We start from the raw sequence: 17,816 nt of genomic DNA, 5'->3' as shown, positions 1-17,816 counted from the left end.
ATGAGAATGAGAGGAAGTGGTGGCTGGATTAAAAAAGAAATTGATAAATCTATAGATAAAAATCTTTCTTTATAGACTATTATTCAGGAATTATTTTGATGGCTCATTTGTAGAGTATGTCAATAATAATCCTTTTAATATGTCAGTTAAAATATGCAATTGCAACATATTGTTAAATTATACACTTTCTTTTTATAATTATTTTAAAACATTAACAAGTTTTCTTGCCAATGCTACCATATACTTGCTAAATGACTTGGATAAAAATACTTCACCTCTCTGAGCTCCAGTTTCCTTGTCTATAAAATAAGCATACCTGCGTGATAAGGTTATTGTGAAAATTAGAAATAATATAGTAAAGTACCTAGCACTCTTCTCTTTTTAATCACACAACTAATAAACAGCAGTTTCAAAACTTAGAATTTTGAAAGTAGTAAAAAACAAAATTACTATCATTAGTACAAGTACCATTCTAAGTCTTAATATTGGCATTGAAATAAAAAACTTTATTTTTTATAATAAAACCAAAGTAAATATTCCCTTTGAGAAGGCTCTCTCTACTACTTCAACATGCATATACTCAACTATACTTGTTCTCAGTTGTGATTTTATTTTTCATTATTTCAGCATCTAAGATTTGTGAGCGATCTTTAACAAACTACTACAATTTAACCACAAAAGAAAAGAAGGGGGAGGGAATTAGAAGCCACTTTATATCATATTCAACAAAAAATTATTAACTGTCTATTTTATAGCTGGACCTGTGAATATTAAGGTGAAGACACACAGACCCTGACCTTTGGAGGCCCACAGTCTAGCTAGAGCAAGCACAGAGATCTTACAAAGTGTTACATGTATAATAAGGGTGCTTATGAAAAGCCTAGAAGAAGGGAAAGCAGCTAAACCTGCCTGGGTAAGTTGATCAAAGATATCTGAACTGAGTCTTGAAGGATGAGTAACTTCCTAAACGAGAACATAGAGAAATCAAAATAGAGGGACCAGTTACAGTTGCATGAAAGTATATATCATTTTTAAGGAACTGAGAGAGAAGCTGGACCAAAGGGAGGTGACAGGGAGGGCTGAGGGAGATGAAATTGAGGAAGATAAAAACAAAAATGTAAGGTAGCAATAAACTGTGAATAAGTTTGGATATTATCCTTCATAAATGTGGACTCACAGATTTTTAGGTAAGAGACTATTGTGACTAGGTATATTTTAGTGGTAATTTAATAATAAGGGCTTGAGATAGGGCCTTGGATGGTGGGAATAGAAGAAAAAAAATAGAAAGTAGAAAGAATTAAATTTAATAACCAATTTTAAAAGCATATGATAACCATAATATGTGGGTAATACAGGAAATGGAGTAATGAAAGACTCCTATATTTCTAGCTTTGGAAATTAGTAAAATGGTACTATAAATTTAGATTTAAAAATTCCAGAATATTCAACACTGAGGATGGCTATGTTAGAAAACTTTAAAATTGTATGTGGATTTGGTGTCACTATGGAAATAGCTATATTTCACAAAATGAGTGTATAAACCTATTTCTGAGTGTGGCTACCTTCGGCAAATGTATATACTGACCTTAAAGGTGAAAATACATTGTTTATTTCTTGTTAGAGTAGCAATTCATGTTTATTTTAAATATTTGGAAGAAAAAGAAAGATCTTGTAAATCTTTGTAAAATTTTGATGTTTTCTTCCAATTTTTTTTTATGGTTGTTTGTGATCGAATTATGTAAACATACTTGTACAGCCTGCTTTTTCACTTAATGTTATAACATAGCATTTTAGAGAAATATCTTAAACACATATCCTCTTACAATTAAGGTAAAATGAGAAAGGGTAACTCACTTAGAAAGCCCAGCCACATAAGACCATGAGTTAGAAAGTCTAAGGTCAGAGTATTGCTACTAACCATGCTATTAATCTTTATTTGAGAAAAAAAAAAAATTCCTTATGAATGAAATAACAAATGGGGAGGAGAGACATGTCACTAGCATCTATCCATCTAATTCTTACCTTTTGTGGACAAAACACTAAACGTGTAGAAGAAACCAAGGCTGAGGTGAATTAAGTAACTTGCATAAGACCATACAATTAAATAGTCAGTGAGCCAGATTCAAATCTCAGTCTGTTGGGACTTCTGATTCTCTTTCCAGTAGAACCTGACTTAAATTTGTTATGCTGCTTCCCTTCAATTACAAGCCATGCAAAATGACAAGTTTTCTGAAATGGTCCAGGGCATTCATTTGGAATGCAAGGAGATTATTTAGGGCAGTGGGTCTCAATTTTAGTGGTAGCGAAGCAGGACTAGGCAGAGTGGTAGACTAGATAATTCTTGTGTGACTTTTCTGTCTAATACTCTGCAACTCTGCACTCTTCAGCAGGGTTGCTGAACTCTTGTTTTCTTTCAGCTCCCAATGCAATTAGTTTTCCTTCACAGATTTTGGTACATATTACCCAATACACATCGGTTTAAAGTCTATTCTCAGAGGCCTGCACATAATTCCCATATTAATTAGTGAAGAGTGTGTGTAAGAACTTTTAAACAAAACTTGGCCCACTGTGTTATTTATAACTAATATGCTTCTTAATGGTAACTTATTAATTTCACATTGTATTTTTTGTTTCATTTGTTTCCTTAAAATATTATTTGCAATGCTGTTTTATTTCCTATTTTTAGTTCTTCATTTTTCTTTAAATTAGGGGCATAATTTGAAAATCAACAATGCAACAAACTGCTCTTTGTCAATTGTTTCACCTAATTTTTGATCTACTATACGCACTGCCCACTTTTTAAAAATCAGATAATGAGCAGTATAAAGAGAGTACTGTCTAATACAGTAGTTCAAAACCCTGGCTGCACATTATTAGAATAACACAGAATGGTTTTTTAAAATGCTAATGACTAGCCCACTACAGATGAATTGAATAAGACTCAAAAGGGCAGGGGTGGGGGGAAGGAGGGCTAAACATAAGCATAATTTAAAAATCTCCCCAGCAAATCTAAGTCAAAGGGCAGTGTAGTCATCAGACGGCAAAATACTTTGGATGCAATCAGTTTCCTATGGAATTTTCTAAAGGAGATAAAAGAGAACTGAGGGTTAACCCCTGACATTCTGAAGTTCACAATATTTATGCTATAAACTGTCTACAAAAATGGTCCTAATAACTCCTCCCATGCCTGTATGCATGTCCCTTCTCAATGTGACTTTGTTGTTCCTCTCGTCAAGATGAAGACTTTATTTTCTAACCTCATAATCTGCTTTGACCAAAAAGTATGTAGAAGTGATGTTTTGTGACTTCCAAGACTAGGCTTCAAGTAGTCTTCAGCTTCCTCTCTAGCTGCCCTGGAAGGCAATGCTGCCACTGAAGATATTTAATGATAAAGGCCACATGGGGAGAGAAGACAAACTGAGATCAGCATCAATCTTCTGACCTGTGAGTGAGGCCACTTTGGACTTCGAGGCTCAGCTGAGGGCCCTCTGATGTGGGTAAGATCAGTAGAAGAACTTACCAGCTGATCCAAGCCCAAATTGCTAACCAACAGAATTAGAAACAAATAAGAGATATTGTTTTAAGCCTATAAGTTTTGAGGCAGCGTTAAAGCAAGAGATAAGCAAGAGATAAAGCAAAGAGATAATACAGTAGTCTTAATGGATGTGGTAAACATTAAAGACAAAAGACATTCCTCTCTATTTTTCCAAAAGTAATACCTATGTGCTCTAAACACTTGTTCGTGTATTTTAAAAAGACAAGGGGAAAAATCCCACAAGTGTAAGTTAGCAAGCCTAGTCTTTGTTCCCTGTGTTAATAATTCAGTAACATATATTTAGGCTAAAACTGGAAATGTAGAATCAAAATATAAGACCTTTTATATAATAAGCTATCATAAAAATTTCATGCACATTTAAAAATGTGTGGATTTCTCACTTCCTATGAGAAAAAGTTCATAAGTTAAGTCTCAAAACTTAAAAGTCAGACTAACACAAAGGTATACACTTTTGGGTGAAATAATGAAGTTACTCAAAATTATGTAAAATTTTCCATATATGGCTTTTTCACAAAAATTTAGAAATGGCTCTTACTTTAATCCATTTATTAGCAACTATTTATTGAGTGTCTGCATAAAAAGCACTATGCTAGATATTCTCTAAGGAAGAGCCAAATATGTCTGGTTTAGTCATTTTTCACTGACTTTTAGGAACACAGAGGAAATTAGACAAATTTTATTAGGAGCATAGCTAAAGGAATAATAATTTCTGCCTAAATAACTATGGAAAATTCTAAGAAAAAGATGTTCTTTTAATTGTGCCTTAAGAGATAATCAGCATTTCAAAAAGATGCTCTGGGTCCAGAAGGACAATCCAGGTAAGTAAAACCACAAAATAAAGCTTAGAGGTAAAAAAGGTTCAGAGTATAGTAAGGAGTCTAGTTAGCCTCAAGGCCTGGGTTTGAATCCTAACACCTGCACTTATTAGCTGGGTGACCCTGGACAAGATATCTATCTTTCATTCTTAAAATGGCAATAATAAAGTAACTACCTCATAATGTTGACATGAAGATTAAGTAAAGAATATATCTAAAGGACAGAAGCAGTACTTGCACATACCAAATGCTATTGTAAGTGTCTATTGTTTTTATTGCTGCTGATGCTGTTGTCATCATCATTATTATTATTACCATTCTTTGACTCCAAATGAAAGAATATTACCTTTGAAGTCAACTCTTTAAATGTGACATACCACTCAGAAGATTTTTTAGTTTCTTTCACCAATATTGACCTTATGACTTTTGACAGATGTGGTCTAGTAACATCAAGGAGAGAATGACCTAAACTATACTCCAGTTGACTTCAGAACAAGCATCTACAAGTTACCAAGTCTGGCTGCATATTGGAATTAACTAGGGCAGTTTTAAAAATCGCTTGGGGCCTGTCCCAAACTTATGGCACTAGAATTTCTTGGGGAATCATAAAAAGCTCCCGTCGTGATTCTGATGCAGGTGGTCCACAGATGAGTACTTGAGAACCTCTGCATTACATAATTCTTTAAGGCAAAAAGAAACCAATCTAGGTGAGTAAAATTTCCATCTCTTCCCTAAACATGTTCCTGAGATCAAGTTCTATCAAAAAGCTAGAAATACAAACCTCAGTACTTTGCAACCTTTGTGATGGGGAAGCTATTATATTCTCAATATTTATTATTGCCTAACAGAGATAAAACTTTTGGCACTCAGTATGACAATAATCACCTACTCTGTGCCAGTCAAACAATGTGTACTAAGATTTTTTACTTCTCAAGTATGTAGCCCTGAACTTTGATAAAATCTAAGTGTTATTAAAAAGCAAAATATCCTAAAACAGAGACTAGTTACTTCAAAATAAAAAGATGTGTTCCTATAATTTCAAGTGTGCTTTAACTCTCTGGCCCAGACATAACTACAGTGATGCAAAGGCTTTCTACTCTTTTGGATGAGTTGGGACATTGTTTTCTTTTCTCTCCTCTTTAGGTTTAACCCCAATAGTAAACATGTTCATCTAATCTAGGTTAGATAATGGCACTGCATGAAAGTTAGAGGCTATACAGAATGCTCCAGAACCTGCTAGAAGAGCAAAATTCAGCAATTTACTTTTGAGTAAGCAGGAACTCTTTAACATATCACAACATATACTATTTCCCAACCTATTACTATTCATTTAAAGGCTAACTCAAATTACTAGCTTCTATATTTAGCATAATGAATTAGAGACCTAGATAACTAATGAGTTAACTGAAAGAGAACTCGCTCTTCCTTATACAACTCAATACGTTCGTACTATCTACTTCTCATGTAATTTATATCATCTTAGAAGAAAATAAGAGTGACTTTCATAAGGCACTTAGCTAATTCATAAAATAACATAAAAAACATTAGGAAAAGTGGTCTTTTAGGATATACAGCTCACTATTAAGTATAAAAAACTAACATGGGCACCCAAAATAAAAGCTATCATCTTTATCATTAACTGTGTCTATGACTGTTATTTCTATGGACTGAAATGGACCCTAGTAATCTGAAGTCTTGGTATAGCCTTCTACTACTTGGGAGTTTTTTATGTACCAAGAAGATGTGGTTTACTGTCTACTGTTCCTTCATTTAGGGCCCTGGTTCCAGGCAATACTATAAGGCAGGTCAATATTATCTTCAGTACCATACCTTTTATTCAAGCTGCTTTTCTATCCGGGGGCCACTAAATCTTTTCAAACAATGCCTTGTTCCTCTTTCCTTTCCTGATCCAGCTTTCCCATCCAAACTTGATTGTTTTTTACCCTACTTAGGGAAGACATGATAGATCAATCTAATAATTCTTGTCAAATTATGGAAATAATATCTGACAGAATTAATGAATTATGGCTCCTAGAATACACATTCATTTTCAGAATCCAAGAAAAACTAGAGAAGTGAGTAATGTAGAACTCCAAGGAAGGTCAGAGAAAACACTCATTTTTTTCCTAAACTACCAAGACCTATAAGTAGCTATCTCCCCTCCCTCAAAGCTGGCCAAAATCATAAGATTCCACTAAAACCATATTTGGTGGGCAGAATAATTCCCTCTTCCCCCCCAAAACGCCCACATCCTAATCCCTGGAACCTGTGAATATGTTATGTTAAATACAAGGAAAACAATGAAGATGGAATTATGCCTTCTAATCAGCTGATTTTGAGAAGAGTATCCAGGATTTAACTGGGTGGGCCAATGCAATTACAAGGGTCTTTACATGGATAAAAGGGTTAGTGAAGAATCAGAACCAGAGAGATAGCATCATAAGAAAGACTTGACTAGCCATTGCTGGCTTTGAAAATAGAAGGTGGGCATTAGCCAAGAAAAGTGGACAGACTCTAGAAGCTAAAAAACAGATTTTACCCTAAAACCATCAGAAAGGAATACAGCCTTGCTAACACACTGATTTTAGCCCAGTGAGATCTATTTCAAACTTAAATCCCCATAACGATAATAAATTTGTGTTATTTGGTCTACAGCCATGCTACCCTGAACAAGCCCAATCCCATCTGATCCTGGAAACTAAGCAGGGTCAGGCCTGGTTAGTATGTGGATGGGAGACCACCTAGGAAGATCAGGTGTTATAGGCGTAACAAATAAAAAATAAGAGAGTGTAAACTGACAAGGTCCTTGCAATCTGTGAGGTCAACCTAGGGTTGCCTCGCCTAAAATAAATAAATAAATAAATAAATAAATTAATTTGTGTTATTTTTAAGCAACCAAATATGTAGCAGCAATAGGAAGCTAGGATCTTAATTTCATTAAAATACATGGTTGGTATTTTCCTACCGGATTATGCTGCTGCTTTATAGAAGTTGCCTCATTTGTATTTGGACAAACTAGTGGTTAAACAAACTAATGGTTGGACAAACTAAATATTCTACCCCAGTATATCAAATTCTTTGATGGAAAGAAATGATTTTGACTGTTTTGCTGCAAGAGAAAATTTTGGTGCCCTCTGGTGCTGGAAAACAATATGATCCATATCACCTTTACAAACCAGCATTCCAGAGAGGTTCATAAAAGCATAGAATTTTAGAGCTGAATAGTACATACCAGTGCATCACTGATATGCATTTTTTACTGGAAAGTTTTGCTCATGGATCATTAAATATTCAATTTTAATCTGACAGAGTATTAGAAAAACATTATTAAGAAAGTGAAGCCTCTTGGGTAATAGAATACTTGCCTATATTATCTGTTGGAGCCTGCAGCTTTACAACCAGGAGAACAAAAGTGAATGATCTAAGATTTTATAGCGAAAATAATGAATAAAAAAGCATGACATTGTTAGGGTAGTATGATTTATAACTGATTCTTCAGTATATATTAAAATATTGGAGACATACAAAATGAAGTAAAAAAAGATAACACTTGTGATAATACTACCCAACTTAAGAAGTAAAACATAACCAATGGAGTTGGAGCTCCCTACAAAGCATCCCAGATCATATTCCCCCACCCCCTCCTAGGTAACCACTCAATTGATTTGTAAATGTATTTTTCAATTTTCTACACCTTAACACTGTTATGTTGCTTCTAAAATTAAAAATTAACTTTAAAATATTACTTTGTAAAACAAAGCCAATATGATAGTAATTTCAATTGATCGTGTAGAGCCAGGGAGAAAATTCCAGCTATACATCCCCAGTTTAGGGGTACGTGGAAGCTGATATTGTCAGGTTCCCAGTGTGAGAAGAGTAGGGAAGACTGACATCTCAGCACCAGACAAGTTTTAAGAAGGTTTCAACGGGAGACGGAGGCAGCAGGTGACTATAATTTTCAAAACATGTAAGGACAGAAATGGGGCAATGAGGGAGACAACAGGTGGGCAGTGAATATCTTGGCTGATGTGGAAAATGAAGCCAAATGTGGAAGTTTGGAATGTAAACCAGGCATAGTCTTCCTAGTGCATACAAGGCCAAAAGAGCTGAAGGCATAGGCTAGTGCTATTCATCAAACACAGCTAGCACTAAGCTCAGTCACACATGATAAGGTACAATTTTCCGTAAGTGTCTCCCTCGGACTAGCTTAGTGATAATTCTGTTCTCTCCCTTCCCCAAACAGGTTGGCCTTACACAAAATTTGGTAATGGATAACATGCATCTTGGCTGTTCTCCTACTTCCCAATTGCCTTTTTCCCCCCGAGCCTTCACACTCCTCTCTAGCTGCCCAAAGTCTGTTGGCTTCAGATCTTCCCCATGCTCCAGCAAGCAAATAGCTCATGAAAATCAGGTGATAGAAGTAAAACACCCTGGACTGTACCCAGCATACAGTAAAGCGTAATCAAAGTTAACTGCTATCTCAAAGTTAACACCACCATGACTTCTCCATTCCATTCATACCCGGCCCCCTCCTCCTAGTCAAACTTTCATTCTCTTAATACCAGGCTAAGAAAAGCTATCTGAATATACTAAATGTTACTTGGACATGGATATTTATACTATCTTTTACTACGTGCAAGCAAATAGGTATTAGAAAATATAAGATCAAAATCTCTTCTCTCCTCCAGTATGATTCTTTATCTAATTCCTTCTCAGCCTGCCTTCTGGTTACAGCTCTCTTTCCTCTGTAATGACCATCAGAATTAACTCTCTTTGCTCTTGTTAATCATTTTTCAAGGACTCTAACAACTCAGTTCTCAACCATTCTAAATTCCTTTTTGTTGATCTCTTCTCTCCAATAGTTCTCAACCCTGCCCACCGTGGAATCACTTAAAAAAAAGTGTACATGTACACACACACACACACACACACACACACACAATCTACATATACGTATATCTATCTATATGTATATATATAATTTTTTAAAAGATACACAAACATACATGGTGATACTCAGTCTAGATTAACCAAAGCATAATCTGATAGAGCCCAGGAATGGTAGTTTTAAAAACTCTTGAGAGAATTCCAACTTGCAGCCAAGGTTAAGAACCACTGTTAGCCTCTACTCTTAAATCATTTACCATGCCTGAAGCACTGGATACATCATTTATCTGTTCAACTCATCCACTCAGCAACCATTTACTGAGCTCCCACTGTGGGCCCAGCCTAGAGCTACTCAGAACTTTCCAGCAGCTACATAGCATCCTCAGAATCAAACATAAGTTTCTGATCACGGTATCATCATCCTTTATCAGCAGACCATTTCTCCTCTTTTCTCTGTCATCGATCTTTCAGTTTCTCCACAATCTTCATACCTGCTATTAAGTCTGCTTTTTTGTGACTTCTCTGAGATTTTTCAATTGCATATCAAGGTCTTGGCCAAAGCAATCCTGGACTGATTAAGTAAATGGTTGGCCAAAACCCACTATGATATGGCATTTATGCAAATTCATAAAAGGATAACTGATGTTCATATCTGTTTTCCTCATTCACTCAAAGGTCCTTGAGGGGAGGAATCATATTCTATTCATAGTTGTATCCTCAATATTTAGAGCACAGTTTCTGGCAAAGAGTGAAAGCACCCAATGTGCATCATTAAATGAAAAGATTACATGAAGAAAAAAGGTAAATAATACTAAAATGTTTTCTGAATCAAGGAATGATAAAATATGAGAGAAAAAAACAAAACCAAACTTTCTTGAGAGGCTGTGATAAAATAATGGTTAAGAACATGAACTTTGGGATCTAGACCTGCCACATACTAGGTTTGTGGGCCTAGGCAAGTTTTTTAACCTCTCTGATCTTCAGTTTCTCCTTCCATAAAATGGTGATAATAGAAATTATCTCATAAAATGGTGTAAGAATAAATGAAGTTAAGAACTCAGAAGAATACCCAGCATGTAGTAAGATGTGGTAGGCAAAATAATGGCTCCCCAAAGATATTCACTTCCTAATACCTAGAATTTAAGAATATGTTACCTTACATGGCAAAAGGGACTTCGCGGCTGTGATTAAGAACCTTAAAATGGAAAGATTACTTTGGATTATCTAGGTGAGCCTAATATAATCACAAAGGCCCTGAAATAGGTCAAAGGGAAGATGTGACAAAAGAAGCGGGAGATTGGAATGATGCCATAGTTAAAATGAGGCCACAAGCCAAGGAATGCAAACACACCCTAGAAAATGGAAAAAGCAAGGAACAAGTTCTACCCTAGAATCTCAAGAAGGAATGCAGGCAGCCCTGTCAACACCTTGATTTGAGCCCCATAACACCATTTCAAACTGTTACCTCCATAATTATATGATGATAAAACTGTGTTGTTTAAGCTACTGTGTTTGTGGTTATTTGTCACAGTAGCAATAGGCAAATAATATATAAAAGTGTGATAATTACTATTTTCTCCTGTTTCAAAACATTCCTGAGTTAATGTCAATAGTGATGTTATGTTGATAATGTATATCCTTGGTGTGATGTGTAATGTGATGAAAATGGCATTTTACTTCTGTGATCTTCCTCCCCAAAACCCATGTATAGAAAAGAGTTCATCTAATAGGCCTGTCTGCATTTATAAGGTTGGCCCTAGCTGGCATCTGAGAACTTGAATTTCTGGAGGGCTCCCATCATCCTAATAAGATTGGCTCATTGTGCCTAAAACGTTGGCATAAACAACGTGGTTTACATTGAACATCGGCTTTTCTTCTGGAGTCCAGAAATTTGGTATATGCCAGGCAGAAAGTGTCTACATAACCCACTCCCAATACAAACCCTCGGCGCTGAGTCTAAAATGAGCTTCTCTGGTGCAAAAATTGCACATGTCACAACATGCTGCAGGAGTCAAGTTCATTTACTATAAGTCAATAACTCATTGGGGAGAGGACTCTTGGAAGTTTGCACTTGGTTTCTTCCACACTTTGCCCCATGCACTTTTTCCCTTTGTAGATGTTTGTTTGTATCTTTAAACTGTTAATAAATCATATTTGTGAGTATGACCATAGGCTGAGTCCTGTGAGTCCTCTTAGTAAATTGTCAAAAGTGGGGGTGGTCTTGGGGACCCGTGAAACAACGCATAACCCCAGTCTAATCATGAAAAAAACATCAGAACAATCTCAATTGAGGGACAGTCTACAAAATACCTAACCAGTATTACTCAAAACTGTCAAGGTCATCAAAAACAGAGAAAGTCTGAGAAACAGTTAAAACCAAGAGGAGCCTAATGAGACATGACAACTAAATGTTATGTAATATGGTACCCTAGATGGGATTCTGGAACAGAAAAAGAACATTAGTAAAAACTAAGAACATTACTTTGGATTATCTAGGTGAGCCTAATATAATCACAAAGGCCCTGAAATAGGTCAAAGGGAAGGTCAATAGGTCAATAGGACAAAACTAAAAACAGAAAAAGAACATTAGTAAAAACTAAGAAAATTTAAATATAGTATGAACTTTAATTAATAATAATGTATCGATATTGGTTTTTAATTGTGACAAATGTACCATACTAATGTAAGATGTTAATAAGGAAAATTGAGTGTTGGGCAGACTTTCTGTACTAGCTTCATGACTTTTCTATAAATCTAAAACCATTTTAAAATTAAAAAAAAAAACTTTTATTTAAGAAATTTCTGATTACCCACATATTGTGTAGAGTGTTTTGCTAATCATTAGAAAATGTAGATCTATATAATTACTTAAGGTAAAGGCATTATCAATTCCATATAATTTTGCTCCACATGTGTTCATTTATCTGTATTTTAAACTCAATTTGAAATGGCAGGAAATCAAAGTTAAGACATTTAGTTTATTAAAATTGGCTAAATATTTATATATTATTATCTTACTGAATAGTGACTTCCTGGAAGGTAGAAGCAAATTAGAAGTATCAACCTACTGAGCAAGATCTAAACATTTTTGCATTACTAAAATGAAGAAATTGATAACCTTAAACTGAAAAAAATAATTGGCACAAAGTAGAGTGAGAAATAAACAATGACCTGAAGGTCATGATGTTCTTTTAATCTACTGTCTCCTTTCCTAAAAGACCACTTCACAATTATGTTTCTGTGTTTAATAAAACCAGTAAAATATGTGTCATCTAATTAAATTGTCATATTTTTATTACTGAGGCTTTTCACTTCAATAAACTATTACTTTCTGCTTGAGAAAGAGAATAAATGGGGAATAATTGTTTGTTTAATATGTGGATTAATATTATAATTCAGAATTAATATTATAAGTCAGAATTAATATTATAATTCAGAATGCAATGTCCTCTTTTAAGAAGATAACCAAATATTTGGAATATGATTTTGTGTGACTTGAAGGTGATGAATCAAGGGATAAAAGATTAAATGGACTACATTAAAATCGCGAAAAATTCAAAATAATCCCTATGTACAAATCTATGAAAATGAAACTTAGTACCTTGTGGAAAACATATATCTTTGGCAGATAAACATGAATAAGTAGTTCTTTAATATAATTTATTGGCCTCTATTCTCCCCAATGCCTAAACCACTCCATTACAATAATACAAGTAGTTTACTGAGAACAATGTAATATCATTCTATAAGGTTTAGTGGTTCATTACAAACCATATATTTGGTCAATTACTTTATATTCTCATTTACAACACTCTACAAAATGTATGGTAAATTCTCTTTTCACAATAGCATCCTGTGGGCTTTAAAGAGACATTTTGTTTTATTCATATTAAATAGGCCCAATGTTAAGAAATGCAAACATAGTAGAATGTAATGCTGTTTAAAAGAATTACTTTAAAGTATTATGCAACTATATTAGTGGCAGCTTTACTTTCTTTCAATCCAGAGAAAAATTTTTTTTTGTCCTAGGATAGAAATTTGTATTAATTTCTTCAAAATGCTGATATTTCAGCCTTTTCATGATTATACCAGACACTTAACAAATTACATAGGCCAAAGGATGTCTCAAAGAAAATTAGAAAATAATTTGAACTGAATTAAAATAGAAATATAACATAAAAGTCAAAGGACATAGCTAATCCAGTAATTAAAAGGAAATTTATAGTATTAAATGCCTCGATGAGAAAAATTCCAAGTAGTAAATAAGTTTCCACTATAAAGTAGTTTTATGAGAGAAAGAAAAATAAAGTCAAAGCAAGTAGAAGAAAGTAAATACTAAAGACCAGAGCAGAAATCAATGACTTTGAAAATAAAAAACAACAGGAAAAATAACTTAAACCCAAAGTTGGTTCTTTGGAACGATCAATAAAATTTATACATTTCCAGCAAAGTTAAAAAACCAGAGAGAGAGAAGATACTAGCTGCCATTATCAGTATTGAAAAGGGGATATCATTACAGACCCAACAGACATTAACAGTATTATAAAGTAACATTATGAACAACTCTAATACATAATTTCAAAAATTTAGATAATTTATTGAAAACAGCAAACTACCAAAACTCACCTAATATGAAACAGATTATCTGAATTGTCCTATAAATATTAAAAAAATAAAATCCATAGTTAAAAATCTTTCAAAAAAGAAATCTTCAGGACTACATAGTTTCATTACCAAATATTTAAGAGAAATTAATTCTCCATAATATTTCTCATAAAACAGAAGAGGAAAGACCACTTCCTAACTCACTGCATAAGGCCAGCACTACTCTGACATTAACACTAAAGATAGTACAAAAGTAGTACAAAAGGGAAAACTTCAGACCAATATCCTTCATGTAGAGGCAAAAAGAAAAAAAGAAACCTTTAAAAAATATTGGCAAATAGTATTCAGCAATATATAGAAAGAAAAATACAACATAATAAAGTGGTGTTTATTGTGGAAATGAAAGACTGACTTGATATTTGATAAACAATACTAACACTGAAAACACATGACATATCAATTGATATAAAAAAAGCATTTGACAAAATTCATCCATTCATAAAACTGTCAGCAAACTAGGAATAGAAGGAAACATCCTCAACCTGATAAAAGGCATCTACAAAAAACTTACAACTAACATACCTAATGGTGAAAGACTGAATGCTTTCCTCAAAAGACAAAGATGTCTGTTCTCACCATTTCTACTCAACATTGTACTGGATGTTATAGCTAACTCAATAACACAAAAAAGAAAAAAAAATCCATATTTGAAAGAAAGGAGTAAGGTTGTCTTTATTTGTAGACAACATTATCATCTATGAAGAAAACCCAAAGAAACCTACTAAAAAACGACTATTCCTAATAAGTGAGATTAGAAAGGTTGTAGGCTAAGGGATCAACATACAATATTCAACTGTATTTCTGTATACTATCAATGAACAATTGGAAATTAAAATTTAACAAAACAATACCATTTACTAACATTAAAAATAGGAATATTTAGGGATAAATCTGACAAAAGATGTCAAACATCTGCACTCCCCCCAAATCACAAGATACAAAGTCAAAATAAAAATCAACTGTGTTTCTGTACATTAGCAATATATAATAGTAAACCAAAAAAAATTTCAACTAAAAATATCATCAAAAAGTAAATACTTAGGTATAAATCTAACAAAATATGCAGTTCCCAAATGCTGAAAACTGCAAAATATTCATAAAAGAAATCAAAGACCTAAATGAAAAGGGAGACGTATGTTATCAACAGAGTAAAGATTTCAGTTCTCCCCAAGTTGATCCATGCAGATAATTACAATAAAAATCCCAAAAGGATTTTTTATAAACAGGCTGATTCTAAATTTTACACAAAAAGGCAAAGGAACTAGAACAAATCATTTTTGAAAAAGAACAATAAAGCTGGAGAAATCACAGTACTCTATTTTATAACTTAATACGAAGTTACAATAACCAAGAAAAAGGACTATTGGCAAAAGAAGAGACACAAACATGAAGAGAATAGAGTCCCAAAATAGACCCACACATATATACCCTACTGATCTTTGACAAAGCTGCAAAAGCATTTCAATAAAGATATAATAGTAATTTCAACACATACTGCTGGAACAATCTCTATAAAAAACAATGGAACTTGACCTAAACTTCACATCTTATTTAAAAAATTAACTCAAAATGAATCATAATTCTCAATGTAAAAATTAAAGCTATACCACATGTAGAAGAAACCAGAGGAGGAATTCTTCATAATCAAGGGCTAGGCAAAGAGTTCTTAGATTTGACACCAAAAGCATAATCCATAAAAAGAAAAAAAAATCCTGAGAATTTAGACTTCATCAAAATTAAACATGTTTGCTCTACAGGAAAAGAAAATTGTTATGAGAATAAAAAGACAAGCTACAGAATGACAGAAAATATTTACAAATCGAATACACAATGAAGGATTTATAACCAAAATATATAAAGAACTTTTACAACTCAACACGAAGAACACAACCCAATTAAAAAATGACCAATAGATTTGACCAGACATTTAACTAAAAAATATATACAAATGGAAAAGTAAGCACATAAAAATGTTCAACATTATTAGCGAAATGAAAATTAAAATTACAATATGATAAGACTACATTATCCATTGACTCTCTTTCTATAAAAAATATTGAGACTACCAAGTGTTTGCAAAGATGCACAGCAAATGAAACTCACACATTGCTGTTTGGAATGCAAAATAGTATAGCCATTCTGGAAAACAATTTGACAGTTTCTTACAAAGTTAAATATATACTTACCATATGATCCAGCAATCCCACTCCTTGGTATTTACCCTAGAGAAATGAAAACAGGTTTACATAAAAACCTATACATGAATGTTTTTAACAGCTCTTTTCTTAATTGCCAAAACCTGAAACAACCCACCTATCACTAAACAGGTGAATGGATAAATTGCGGTTCTTTTATTTAATGGAATACTATTGGGCAATAAAAAGAAAAACTACACATATATGCAATGACTTGGACGAATCTCATAGGCAATTGTGCTGAGTAAAAGAAGCCAGTCTCAAAAGTGATTCCAATTATATAATATTATTCTATTATTTTATAATATTAGAAAGACAAAACTAAAGCAATGGAGAATGGATCAGTGGTTTTCAGGGATCATGGATGGGATGGGGGTGTGATTGTATAAAGATATAATCAGGCTCAATTATAAAGGCACAAGGGAGATTTGAGGATGATAGAACTGTCTGTATCCCCATTGTGGTGGTGGTTATATCAATCTACACGTGTTAAAACACAGAGCTGTACTCACTCCAAGGATAAATCAATTTTACTGAATGATAATTAAAAAAATAAAAACAAAACCAAAAAGACTATGCTGAATAAAAAAAAGACTTGCTGGCTGAATGTAGCTTAACACTGTATCTGCCACAGAAATATGCACAGTTTGCACACACACAAAAAAATCATTAAAAATGTCAAATGAAAGACAGAAATCTAGATTTCCCGACCAATTATTTTAAACGTTAAAAAAATTAATAACAAAAACTTTTTCTTTATATCTTGTGTGCTTACTTTCCAATTAAAAAATATACAAGATCTGTACTGAAATTATACAAAGGCATGGTATACCAAATAGATATGTGATGAATGTTTACAGAATCATCTAATCTTTATTAAACATGAATGAGCTGAACAGCTAAGCCACGAATTTATCTCAAATATTAACTCTTCCTAGGATTTTTTTGCTTGAATTAAGAAGACTATTAAAAACTATTTTTCTTCTTTCTGGCTCAAGCCATGATATGCACTCATATCCCTAACTCATGTCATTTCTATGGTGCTACACGCTTTTAAATTTCTTTGCTATGGAGACATTGGGCATTTGTTTGCCTGTAGCTCCTGTGCAACAAACTAAACCTATTAGGATCCTGCCCTACACTGACCTGTCACAGGTCTAAGACTCATTTATTCTGATCAATTGCTAAGCAGATTGGTTAAATCACGTGTGTGTGAGTGAATAAAAGTAACTTCATTAAAAAAAAAAAAAGGCAACATTAATTTGGTCTTGCTTTGTTCTAAATTGTGTAAAACAGAATGTTTCCTATGCTGGAAAATGATTAACAATATAGCTGAGGTTTTCAGAAGTACCTAGCTCAAGAATTAAACACATTTTTAAAACTACAAAGATGTTATCTGCATATACTTACAGTACAGAGCAAGTATAATTCTCATACTTCTTTTAAATTTCTATTTGTTAAGAGATTTTTAGAGCCCTCCACATTGTTTTAAGGGCATTCTTTCTGAACTATAATTTAACATAACATATCATCATCTCCAATTTAACTAGGTTTAGGTCAAATTTTCAATAAAATTTTGAATTTTACAGCTTTAATAAATTAAACTACAAAATATAATGGTGCTAAAATATATTCACTTATACATTCTACAATATCTGCTTTGATTCCACGTTACATCATCACTTGCAAATAAACCAA

General features: G+C 33.4%; 1 protein-coding gene and 1 pseudogene across 2 annotated transcripts in view; one reads left to right on the top strand and one right to left on the bottom strand.

Moving 5' to 3' along the window:
• Nucleotides 1-17,816, bottom strand: part of RNF180 (ring finger protein 180) — a 99,924-nt gene that overhangs the window by 65,269 nt on the left and 16,839 nt on the right. The window contains exon 4 of one of the 2 annotated variants that reach the window (XM_006913071.1): nucleotides 16,110-16,145. In XM_006913071.1, coding sequence (XP_006913133.1) covers nucleotides 16,110-16,145 — 36 coding nt within the window. Of the gene's footprint in view, nucleotides 1-16,085; nucleotides 16,146-17,816 lie in introns of those variants that run through there. The other variant, XM_025047859.1, reaches the window with a different exon arrangement.
• On the top strand, nucleotides 7,019-7,137 carry LOC112480823 (annotated as a pseudogene).

Source organism: Pteropus alecto, unplaced genomic scaffold (genome assembly GCF_000325575.1).
Source record: "Pteropus alecto unplaced genomic scaffold, ASM32557v1 scaffold20, whole genome shotgun sequence".
Lineage (NCBI taxonomy): Eukaryota > Metazoa > Chordata > Mammalia > Chiroptera > Pteropodidae > Pteropus > Pteropus alecto.
The sequence above is the reverse complement of the archived record's forward strand: the minus strand, read 5'-3'. Positions and strand labels throughout refer to the sequence as shown.